The sequence below is a fragment of the Aplysia californica genome, unplaced genomic scaffold (genome assembly GCF_000002075.1).
Source record: "Aplysia californica isolate F4 #8 unplaced genomic scaffold, AplCal3.0 scaffold00139, whole genome shotgun sequence".
NCBI lineage: Eukaryota > Metazoa > Mollusca > Gastropoda > Aplysiida > Aplysiidae > Aplysia > Aplysia californica.
Window position 1 is genome coordinate 86,019 of NW_004797409.1, and position 12,877 is coordinate 98,895.

General features: G+C 38.1%; 1 protein-coding gene across 3 annotated transcripts in view; it reads right to left on the reverse strand.

Annotated features, from left to right (window-relative positions):
• Window positions 1-12,877, reverse strand: part of LOC101845234 (oxysterol-binding protein-related protein 9) — a 44,953-nt gene that overhangs the window by 21,633 nt on the left and 10,443 nt on the right. The window contains exons 7-12 of one of the 3 annotated variants that reach the window (XM_005096836.3): window positions 12,778-12,828; window positions 12,335-12,434; window positions 9,606-9,710; window positions 4,446-4,554; window positions 1,430-1,536; window positions 662-691 (exon numbers count right to left, since the gene is read on the reverse strand). In XM_005096836.3, coding sequence (XP_005096893.1) covers window positions 662-691; window positions 1,430-1,536; window positions 4,446-4,554; window positions 9,606-9,710; window positions 12,335-12,434; window positions 12,778-12,828 — 502 coding nt within the window. The remainder of the gene's footprint in view (window positions 1-661; window positions 692-1,429; window positions 1,537-4,445; window positions 4,555-9,605; window positions 9,711-12,334; window positions 12,435-12,777; window positions 12,829-12,877) is intronic. The other 2 variants (XM_035969349.1, XM_013081637.2) reach the window with 2 other exon arrangements.

The following is a 12,877-nucleotide window of genomic DNA, read 5'->3' on the forward strand; positions in this document are numbered from 1 at the left end:
AGAGAGAGAGACAGAGAGAGAGAGGAGGAGGGGGGGGGAATGAGAAAGAGAGGCCCCATGTCATTCCATAAGCCAAAAGCAAGGGGCCAGTACAAAAGTCTACAATTCTGAAAGGGCTATTTATGTGCTGAATGCTTCATGACTACACAGTCAGCACAGAACTTGCTTCAGGTAGTTAGGTCTGCCCTTGAATAAAACACATTAGTGAGACAGCGTGGTGGAATAAGGCTCTCGTCAATTTTTGGGCACATTGAGTTATTGTATCATCTTGAAGCTTGTTCATTTGTCTTGCTTTCAATAAAAAAAAACTACCCATCCATCTTCAATAGACCTGGAGATATTTTGGATTGAGGGAGGAGGGGGTCACCTGGTTTAAGAGGTAAAATTAGCGAGAAAATGGTCGCCAAAGCAGGGTAAATTCCAAAGCTTGAGAGTCCATGGACCTGTAAATCTATATTTTTGTGCCTCTAATTAATGTTTCCGATGAAATCCTAAAAGGAATGTGTTTGTAAATGGACATAAAAGGTGTTGAGCCAAAAAACAAAAATTTGATCAAAACTGTTAAGCAGGGAGAAAACTGCTGTTTTCTTCGATTTCATTATTTGACGAGAGCCTGATTCCACCACGCTGCCTCACATTTAAAATAACAGAAAATACTCACAATCTTCTTCATCTTTGACATCATAGAGCTCTGAAATCGAATAGAACAGAAAAAAAATAGAAGTCATGACAGGGTCTTGTATGTTTGTTTCTATTTCTTTATTTGTGTGTGTGTGTGTGTGTGTGTGTGTGTGTGTGTGTGTGTGTGTGTGTGTCTGTGACTATTTATGTACGTATTTTTTAAAAGAGGGCAGGACAGGGAATACAGAGTGTGTGGGCGGTAGCAACTCTAGCAACATAACCTCTCTGGGGTAAGGGCTGCAGCTTTAAACCAATACTTGTCATGTCTTCTCTCTCTATGTGTCCCTCCCTCTCTCTCTCCTAATATAAATATCTCTCTCTCTCTTTATCTTTCTCCCTACACCCCCCCCCCTATTCCTTCTCAATCTCTTGCTCTATCTCCCCCTCTCTTTCCCTTCTTTCATCTTTCTCTCTCTCTCTCTATCTCTCTCTCTCTCTCCCTCTCTCTCTCTCTCTTCAACAGGGAGAAACTTATTTATGTTTCATGGAGCTTTTAACTTATACCGCTCTCCACCCAAAAAAAGAAAGAGGGAGGGATATAACCTGGAAAATGGGCTGGGACAAAGTGGCAGAACCTTTAACGGGAACACATGGGCACAATACATACTCTGTTCATCTTTATCGATAAATTACCCCCAACCAGTCACAATGACGCCAAGGTCAATTCAAGTCAAATCCAAGTCACATCCACATCAAGACACAAGTAGGAGTGAAAACAAGCCAAGCAGAGTGAGGCAAAGATAGCTACCATCAAAGTAATCTTCCTTGGACGAGATGACCTTGGCCTTTGCAGCAGGGTCTATAGTTGAGCCAGAGTTACCGTCAGCCTTCGGAGCTCTGGACCCGTCGTGATCTCTGTTGACACAACATTATACCACAGCATGATTAATAGCAAACGATTGTAAAGATACAATTCACCCCCCCTCTCCCCCCCCCCCCCCCCCAAAAAAAATTTTTATCATTGACCCCCTTAGTGACAGAGGGTCAGTTTGTGCTTCACTGTACACAGTTTCGCGAGGCATGTCGAACGCCGCCCATAACAGAAAATCTTGGCTCCTTCGCCGTATAAAAAACAAAAACACGAATGGTGTACGTCGTGTAGGTCATGAAGGGGTTAAGGAGGCGTGCTTCTTTCACCCCAATTTTTCAAGCCTTACGAAAAGGTAAAAACAGCATTAGTGTCGCTGCTTTGGTTCCTGAGTCAAAATGACAGTTTTGAGAATTTGCATCATGTTTCAAAACAGCTGAGTGTGACAAGCTACTCATTTTCTCTCATTTCTACACGTCTCAAAAGCCAATCTTTGACCTTAATTTTGACCACTTAGGATATAGCTTCTTTGACTTTAACTTTTATCATTGAGGTGGTGGGTTTTTTTCTTACCCTAATTTATATTATTTTGGAGGTGGGCTTTTGTCAGCCTGGTTTTTATAAGTTAGGACACAGGCTTTAAAAACTCTAACTTTTATCACTTAGGAGGCAGGCTTCTTTGACCCTAATTTTGGCCATTTATGAGGCAGGCTTCATTCACCTTGCCTGTCAGGGCCAACACAGTCTATAAAGGATACAGCATCTCAACAAAGGGATGGAGATAGTCAGTGAAATAAATAGCCACCCCCCTTCTCCAGGAGGGAATGCAACTCATGTCTTTTGTGTGCTAGGCAAAGAGCACAAAATCAACAGTAAGATCTATAATAAAACAAAGTGAGATGCAAAATTGATAGAAAAGTCTATTTTGTTTCGGGACATAATGCTGCACTGATAGCTTGGGAGTGGAAGGAACCTGTGCCGCTGGGTGCACTGGACGACAGTGTCTGAGCACCTTGCAAAATAAAGAAGCATAGCGTCGGCCGGCTGTTCAGATGTACTGCTCTCAAAATTTTTTAAGTACAGTAGTCTCCACCTAAGATCCTGTTGCTCAGGAGCAAGGAAAATACAAGATCTTAGGCGAGTGGGATCTTAGCCGACGCACCAAGAGAAGAACCTATAGTGACCCATGTTAAGGCCCACAACTTGTAAAATGGTCTCCCTTCCCTCTAAAATGAACTGACATGATCCCTGGGTGGGTATGATGGCTTATGGTGAGTAAAGAATGCTCAACCCTGAAGACCAATCACAGTGGCATGAGGCATGCCATTTTCACTTATTATCCCATTGTGCATCTCAAGATCTACACTTAGCCAGTTGCCCCTCCCCATTACCTGTCCAACGTTTATAGCTATCCATCTCTGACCAAGTTCCCCTGCCTTTATCATTACACACCATTACGTTGTGACCACACCAATTCAAATTCAGTCTGTCTCACAAATTGGGGAGTAGAGACAACTGCTGCAATGATCAGGGAAGAGTTTACAGCTCAATGTGATCCTGCCTGGAGCAGACTTGTACGCCCTACCCACCCAGCAAGTGATGTAAGTATAGGTGGAGAGCTCAGATGCGAGTGCGATGTTTGCGGAAAACAAACACGTCTGTCAGTTCACACCTCGGCGTGATCCCGTGTGGGGCAAACATTGCACCATTACATCGAGTTTTACAACGCTTATGTGATCACATTCACAAGAGTGGCTCATCTTTGAATTGACGTGACGGGCAGTTCAACTATCTCAACTTTTCACTCTTGGTTGATCAGCCTGGGTTTTAGTTCCGTAAATCATTATTTGAAATGCGAGAGCTTAGCTGAATGTAGTCCTTCAAAGTGAATCAGAGTGGGATCTTAGGGGCCACTTTTATGTAGTAAAAATTATGTTTTCTTAAGCGAATTGGGATCTTAAAAGGTGGGTTCTTAGGCGAAGACTACTGTATTTCTTTATTGCAGTTTCTTAATCTGTGATATCTGTTGCATGAGCTTGAGAAATATTTTGTTGAAATTCAAATTCTAAACTTCAAAAAAAAAGGGAAGAAAAAAATACATATAATACAGGTATAATTGTTTAAAGAATGAAACAGTATTTAGCTCTCTTTTTACAAAATTTTACTTTTTGGGCTTAGAATAGTTGAACACCTTTCAGACATAAAATTCAAGTCCCAACTCGAAACAGTGATTTTGTCATAGAAAGAGGCCTCCATGTTCAAAAGTCCATTGACGGCCCACATGTCACACATCATCTATCCTTCCTTTTTTCCATCTGTAAACAACACTTAAAATCAGATCATCTTTCATAAAATATACCCAACATGATAAGAGCAAACAATGAAATGCTATTGAGAATTCTCTTGAGCCTTAAATATTGTTCCTGGTCATCTTGGCTTCACGAATGTCCAAACTACAAACCTTTTATCTCAGGTCTGGCGCCTCGCCTTTCGCACATAGTTTAAAACCTACTCTACACTTACAGCCAGCACTCAGTAAGTGCTTTCAGGAAATGCCAAAAATAAAGTCTGCTTGAGAAAAGAGAAGCACATCACTATAATTTTAAGCTGTCTGGGAAAGGGTGACAAGGAAGAAAACTAAATAATGACTCAGACAAGACAAAATCGTGGTGTTATGCTCCAACCATGTAATCGGTTGCCAGAACTTTTTAAACCATCAAAACAAAATCATTTTGATATATACATAAAGGAAGAAAACATATTAGTTAGCCCACAGTACTTTTATACTCCAGATTTTTTTAAAAAAAGAACTGCAGAACAACTGCGCCAATGGCTTTAGAACAAAAACAACAAAAGAATCGTCCCACTTCTTCCAGTCAGATGTTTAGAGCAAAACACTGTTGATACGAAAAATTAATTAACCCCCACACTGCTTGAAAAGGTAGCATGCACTCACTTTGGAGACTTGGCCTCCTCAGCATCGTAGAACTCTTCATCCTCGCTGGATGAGTATGATGTGGCCGGGACTGCTTCATTCACCACAACAGGCACAGGAAGATCATCGTCTAGAGGAGCCATGATGAGAGACACACTGTCAGTCAACATAACCGTAACTGATTCATTTATTGAGGCACCAGACAGCTACACTTTTGTCATTGTTTTAGCACCGTGAACTGGGGCATTAATAGTAGTATTTCATAACTTTCCCAAAATGAAGAAACAATTGAGTTTGAGACATAGACAGCAAGCAGTAACTGTAATCATAAACTACGCTGAGGTGCCTTGAATTCACAGATCCCTACACTGCAGTATTGTACAATCACACTCTTCTCAACTTCCTCTGACCACAGAAAAAAATAGTGGCAGCAAACTGTCAGTTTTGTTCCAGATGATTGACAAAAAAAAGTGCCATTGTTACTAACAATACAAAATAATGAAGTATACATTTCACATACAACTATAGCTATACCATATAATGATTTTAAAACAGCATTTAAAAAACCAACAACCCACTTCTTTCTATTCATGTTTACTGTTACTTTTTAGTAAATAATATCCATTCCTTTAAGACACACAAAGACACTCAGAATATACTCCAGACACAGTACAATTAAATATCATCACACTGCTGAGTGAAATATAATCAAACTCTTTTCAAAACAAACAAACTGAACTGAAGCACAAAACTCCACATACAACATGACCAAGAAATGAAGGAAGAAACTGGTAGACATTATCCGTCAAAGTGGCTTTGGCGGCATTTAGTGATGCGCAAATGCAGAGCAGTGCAAAGGCATCCTGAAGGCGCAAGTACAACAACTTAACTTTCCTAAAGAGATCTATTGAGCAAAATGTGAGAGAATCTTTGCACATTTAAGATATATGATAGAAAAATTGAATATTTATATCTTCATGGTGCACCATGATCACAAGCATAGCTGCCAACTTTTTACAACCCAGAAACGGATTCTACCCATGATAATGAGCAACGGCCAAGTAATCTCCCTCCAAACCCTTCCCACAAGCTTTTCTGCATTCAACATATTCCAGCGAATCAAAGCAGACCTGCAGCAAAACGCCTCTCCAGTGGACTTATGGGCTTCATTCCCATTATTATTCGCGTATCCAGGCTTCAAAGTTCATAATTTTTCTTCAGCATCGGCAAGTCCATGAGGAGTAACACTAGAAAATATACATATTTTTTTATACGAAAACAAACTGCCGTACTCAGACACTTAAAAATATATTAATCCTATCCGTACGCCCTGGGGTCATTTTGTACCCAGGGGTTGTATTTTCTTCACATTTTAGAATACTTCTAGTACGAAGATCTCTTTGAAACTTTCAGTATTTCTCAAAAAATCATTTTGACAGACTGCTATGCAAAGCGTACGGATTGGATTAACAAATAAATTTCCCAGTTGAAAGTGTTGGCACAGAGTTCCCCATGTCGTATGGAGACGATAGTAAAACATGACGTATGGATAGGGTTAAAACATTTTGGTTTTTTTACAAACTGGTTGGCAGCTATGCACAAGGACACTAAACAAACTTATTAAAGAACAACATAGAGCACAAGCATGCTATCAAAGAAAAGCAAAGAATACTTTTGCGGGTGCTGACTGATACTACCACAGTGGTGTATTCTCTGCATGTGTTTTGAAAAGGATATATTCAGTCTACAATCAAACCTAATTGAAAGCTATGAATCATTTTAGAAAATTTTTCTAAGCTGATAAGAAGAAAAGGAAATAAATAAGCATGTCTTTAAAAGACAACACTGGCAAGAACTTTATCATAAATTGTTTATATATCACCATGATAAAAGCATGGAAAATTTTTCTTTAGAACTTAAAATAAAGCAAAAACAAATCCTCTCTAAAATAAATATCTGAGGACAAACAAAATGTACCAAAGAATCACAACCCCAAAAATAAGGGGGCCGAACAGGAAGAAAACACTGAAAGACCCACTCAACATATTTCTCCATGCGTAATTCCACAAGCATCTAACCAAAGTAAATTATTCCTACAAGTATAAAAGACAGACAACAAGTGGTGTGTAAGTATTACAATCTATTTGATTAGAAGACATTATCATTGGTATGGTCCTTGCGTGAGCATTGATAACAAGGTTTTTGAATCACACAAACGTGCTACAGCATCACAGCACACAGCCCTTAAACTAGAGTAGTGAAAGGTGACAGAGTAATCCACTTTAGGAAGGCTGATAATAAGTTGGGACACAAAATGACCATCTAAAAAGGAAAAAAAATCTTTTACTTCATAAGTTGAGAAAACAAACTGATGACCAAAATATTAAGACAGAGGTGAAGGAAAAAAAGAAACTAAAACTCTTGTCTGCTAACAATAGCAATATCCCCATGTTTTTGGTTCTCATAATTTGTACAGAAGTATAAAAACTTGCAATCAAAAACAGAGCATTGTTTAAAAAACCCAGAAACTCCAATGGAAAAAACACTGAAAACCAGTATACTTTGCCCTGCACAAAGAAGGCCTATTATTGCAGAGAGTCGCCCACACTGGTTGTTATCATTTTCTGAAGAGTAAGCATCCAAGTTCGTTTGTTAGAGAAAAGATAAGCACGTCAACACAATAACAGTCATTTTGTGCGTGGAAAAAGAAAGACAGAAACAACAGAAGGAAAGAAAAGAATAAGACCTATCCGTGGTGCCTCCAAACTCTTGCAAACATTGAGGATTTAGAGTTGGTGCCTACAAAGGCGAGAAGGGCGGAGTCAAAAAAGACTTGGTCCCTCACAACTCTCCTAACACAATTATTGAAAACATCAACTGGCTTACATAATGGACTGAATATCACTTTCTGATTTGTCAAGAGTAAAGAGAATCTCATTTACACGACAGTTCATTAAGTGCGCAGGGGAAAAGCAAGACAGACAGCCAGAAACAACAATGAAAAAAAAAAGGACCCATCCTCCTACCATTGAAATTGCTTTTCGAAAAAGAAAGTAAGTAAGGAAACAAAGGGGTTGAAAAAAAAGGGAGGACTCGCATCAGATCCCTTCACCCACTCACAACATAGAAAGGAGAGAAGTAATCAAATTGAAACCAGGGAAAGTAAACAGGGCTTTTTCACGATGAAGGCTTCATAATATCTAAAATAATGACAGTGCCTACCATAAGAAAAATGACAAAAATTAAATAGGGATCTAGACAAAATAAATCGAACAATACTCTGAATACAATACTATACACAAAAAGCACTGCTGTCACAAGAATAAAGAGTTTTAGTTTATTTTGAGTTAAAATTTTTATGGCACTTGCAACACAATTAGGTCAAAAAAATGCCGGAAGATTAGAAGTGTTACTAGAGAAAAACATAGAAAAAATAGAAGGAGGAGAGATAAGGATGAAAGATATTTGACAGGAAAGAAGGAGTAAACCACACCAGAGTGCCTGCTAACCACCCACAAGAAAAATAAAAAACACCATTGAGCCTTCTTTATGGTGTCAGCGATCAGCACTAGAGTCACTCATTTCTCTTGTGTCATTAAAGAACTTTTTAAAAAATAAAAAAATTGTAGAACAAAACGACAGTCAATATGAGACAAAGCCTCCCACACAGTCTCCAGAAGAATAAGACGTGAACCTAAAATCAAGAACTGAATAAGATACAAAATACTAAGACTAAAACATTGGTACCTTTGACCATGACATTCAATCACGGTAAAACAATCAATATAATAATAAATAATGTTCAAAGCACCACTTAAAAGAGCAAATAAGCGCAGACATTCAGGACTAAACAAATATACACATAGCATGTACACCACAAAAAAAAGTCATGCTGTTGATTATGACTTTTTCAAACAATTAGAAGAATACTATCCTCTATTCTTTTCCAATTTCAGTACGACAACAGATACTCAGAATACTGTTTGTCGTTTGCATTTTGCTGAATTCACATAACAGCATCAGCATCTTTTGCACGACTTTTCTCTGCTGATGTCGCTCAATTTTATCACATACAATGAGCTGAAAGCAAATAAGTTTGATTTACAGGGTTGGGTCACAGCCCTTTCTCACTGCATGTCAAGTGGTGTTCATGGGAAATAGCTCACAATTTGTCCAATTTTGCGAAAGATAAAGTACTAACCACTTAACACAGGACTCGAGCACCTAGTTTGTAATTCCTCTTTTTTACCAAAAAAAAAAGAGTTCAATAAAAGAAAAAAAAAACCAATGCCTCTCTGCCACTGTCATTTAATAATATCCCAAAGATCAAAGTTTATTGTTGTCGATGTATTTTGGAAAAAAAAAAAAAGAAAAAAAAGTGAATCAGCCCCTTTGATACTCTGACTCTGTGAGGATATGGACATCCTGATTAGCCCAATAAAAGAAAAGTGCTCTCCACTTTACACACAAGTTGTGTTTTGTGTAAACTGCTATCAAAACAAAAACAAAAAGGCTATATTGTCTGTGATAAAGTATGTGATACGCTTCAGACAAACAGGGATACTCAAAGGCACATTCAAAATTATTAGTAAATGCTCAAAAGTAACAAAAACAAACAAAAAAAAGTATAAAGTATAAAGTACAAAGAAAAAGGGTCACATATTAATGGAAGAACAATTCCTATAGCAAATGCTGAACTGCAAATAAGGCAAATACACGAATTGCATCTTTGAAGGAGTTTGGCAAATGAATCAATTAAAAAACCAACTAAAGGAAATATTTTTTATCCATCTTCAAAGAACAGAATATATTTTGGCACACACACACAGAGCGTTCCCAGGGTGTACAAAGTCAAATCAGCAGGCCATTCATGATGAAGAAAACCAAAAAGCCATCTTGTTATATATACAAAGCACAGACAGGGTTCTCAGAGGGGGGGTGCAGACTTTCAGGCCAACCATTCAACAAGTACATAAATTTAGCCAATCAAAGATGACATTACAAAAACTACATCACCAGCAGTCAATCTGTGATTGGCTAAAAATGTATTGAAATCCATAGCAAGCTGAATGGTTTGAACTAATTGTTTCGTTAGTCGGCACAACCTCTCAAACTGACAAGAAAAATGGAAGAGGAAAAACCCCTAAAACCCGAACCCACACAGAACATGTTTTGTCATACCAGGGCAAGCTAGATTGGGAAGAGATATGCTAGTCTGAGAACAGAGCTGGGGTTTCTCTGCCTGACTGGCCTGGCAAACGTTCTCCGTCGACAAGGATGGCATGACTGATGAGGGTAAACGATCACCAAAGGTTGTGAACATCTTGATTTGTTTGTTTTGTTTAAGAGCAGAGGAGTACATCAACCTAATATCAATCATTTAGTGTGCAAAAATAGTAAGACAGACAGAAACACAATTGGAGGACAACAATTTTGAGAAAAGTGTTTTCAGATTTCAGGACAATATATTAGCCTCAGCCTGTGAAGATAGTATGCATCAACTGAACTGCTTTGCAAATATGTTAGTAATTACAGTACTTCTGTTAACATTTATTATAGTACTAGTACTTATGCTCAGATAGATCAAAAGACAAAAAAGGAAAACAGTTGTAGAGTGCAACAGGACAAGACTATTTTTTTCCCTTCAAGTTCAATCAAGAGGCCTGATAAGCGGATTTTTTTTCAAATCTAAGTAAGTCTGATTTTTATCACCAGATTGTAAAGGCTTCAAATGTGAAGTAAGCATTTGTACAAGAGCCCCCCCCCCCCCCCCCCAAAAAAAAAAAACAACCAAAAATCTGGAGGAAAAAAACATTCATTTAGAAGAAGTGAATTAACCTGTTTTGGGTTCTTTTATTTCTGATTATTTTCAGTTAAGATTACAATCATGCAAATTGTCTTCAATCATGACTTCAACATTAAATCTTATTTGAAATAAATAAAATACTTAACTTTAAACCCAAAGACCAAAGAAGGGACCCCCTCTCGTGCTACCCCCTCCAGAAAAGATATGAAGATATAAAATACAGAGTCACCATAGTAGACACCCCCTCCCCCCTTCCAAAATATCTTCCAATGAAAAAAACTTTTCTGTCAAGTACAATAGCCCATTCTTCCAAGTGTACTTTGTAATAGCCACAAAGTAAATATAATCAATACATAAAGATTACTGACATATATATGTAAGACAGTATACATAGTTAACAACAGTTTCAAAACAAACCCAGTAGGTTACAAACGCGAAACAAGATACTACCACAAGCCCATATTCACACGTATAAATGCACTCTTGAACATATATTAATATATCAGAAGCAGTCTTGTACCCCGAGAAGATGACTCACATGACTAGACAGTACGGCCAACAAATCAACAAATAAAAACTTTATCAGAAAGATGGCTTTTAAAGTTATCCATGCTCTACAGCATGCCCTATGTGCTTTGCAACTACTGTTACCCCAGCAGACCCTAGAACACTCAGAAACATTCTCGGCTTTCTGGGAAACATACAGTTTAAGCAGCCGATTAAGTGCTCATACCCTAACAAACTGACAAGATCTTTCATTGTCTATAATCTGGTACCGATTACAACCGTCGTGAAGAGAAGAAAATTTTTCTAAAGTGCCTTTCTCAAGGTCACAATTTTGGGTCTTCTAACAAGGTTCGAACACATAACCTTTCAGGTGCCAGCCCAGACTTTTCAAAATGAGCGAATGAAAGACCAGGTATTTAATTTGGTCACTTTTAAGCACAAGGGGGCTATCCCGAAAAATGCTGTTTTGAGAAAATCTAAGGTAAAGTTTTTTGCCCCTTGTTCAGTTTCTTTAAAAGACAAGGAGAGTTTTCACTTTAACCAAACAAATATACACACCAATGAAACCAAACTTCTTCTATAGGTAGGGCAATGCCCACTTTTGGTGTAGGTCAAGATTTCTGGAAACCTTCAAACCCCCGAAATCTGGGTTAGCCCGCTTGTCCTTAAAAGCGACCATTTATTCAATGCTGGCTATTTTTAGCACTAATTTTTTTCCCCCCTGTGCACAGCCCGTTTCAAGAATATTTTTAAAAAATCTGTGTGCTTTTGCAGAATCGACACAATAACCAAGAATGGAAGGCAAGAGAATATTTCACTGACTCTTCATCACTCTGTCTCTGTCTTTTCTTCTCTGTTCCCTTTTCTCTCTACAAATCTTTACCCATGATCTGCCTGTATACTACTATGCCTCTGGTGCAGGACCAAAGGTATTTCGTCAAATACTGATGAACGGAATGACTTTTTGGTACACAAATTTGGAACACTTTCTGTCTCTCTCCAAGTAAATGCACAGCATAGAAAAAAATTCAAAATTTACCATGTATCTATTAGACAAAAATGACCCTTCCCTACACTACAGTTCTGAACCTCAACCATTCACTGAGAAAAGCATACAAATCACTGAGACTAGACTAGTGCTAAACGTGAGCATTCACAAGAAAAATAGAAAGAGGACTTTCTACCGTAGAGAATCAATGAATAGAAAAACCCCCAAAGCAGACAGTCCGTCAAAGTGAATCAATAACCTAAGAGTGAAAGAAGTGCAGAACTTTGTCAAGTAAATCATTCACCCACAGATGTAATAAACAATTCTTTGTGAAACATTTTGTATGAAACACAACCAGAAAAAGAACAACACCCCTCCCCCCCCCCCAAAAAAAAAACAAAAAAACCCCATCATCCCACTCCAAAGAATAGCCCAAAAAAAGCTTCCCTGTGTCTGAGAGACATGTCGTGAAGGTGCTTTTAGAAAGAACAAAAATACAAAGATAGCTTTAAATCATGACTGAACTTCTGATGTGAAAGAAAAAGTAACAAGATTTATTTTTGACAAAATCAAAAGAACGAGGAAACTTGAGCAATCTGTGACAATTACCTGAACGAGCTGCCCCTGAGAAATGGCCGTAGTTGGCTCCATCTGTTATCATTGGTCCATCATTGATCGTGCCATTCAAAACTGGCTCCCTCAAGTTTTCCTGAAAAATTTTGGACATAAATCTGAAAGTAAATACTGAAAACGAATACAATCACAAATGGAAGTAGACTCAAAGCCCACAACATTACGTTAATCAGACTTTTAACATGACTACAATAGCAAACATTTCAAAACGCCTACGCTGAACACAACTCAACAGAAAAATTAGGAACCAAAAAACTTTCTCCCCCACCTCTGGTACCAGAGAGGGGAAAACTATTAGCTAATACCAAAAAAAGAAGAGCGAAGTTAAGATATTCATAATAAATACCACTTTACAGGTCACAAAAAACAACACTGAAAGCTCCTATACAAACTATTACTCTATCACTTAAAAAACTCACCTTTGATATCTGAAGCTGAATTATGGAATGCTTAATTGCTTCAATCATGGCCTGTTTGGTTTCCGGAGGGCAAAACAAAACCCAAAAAAATGGAGGGGGG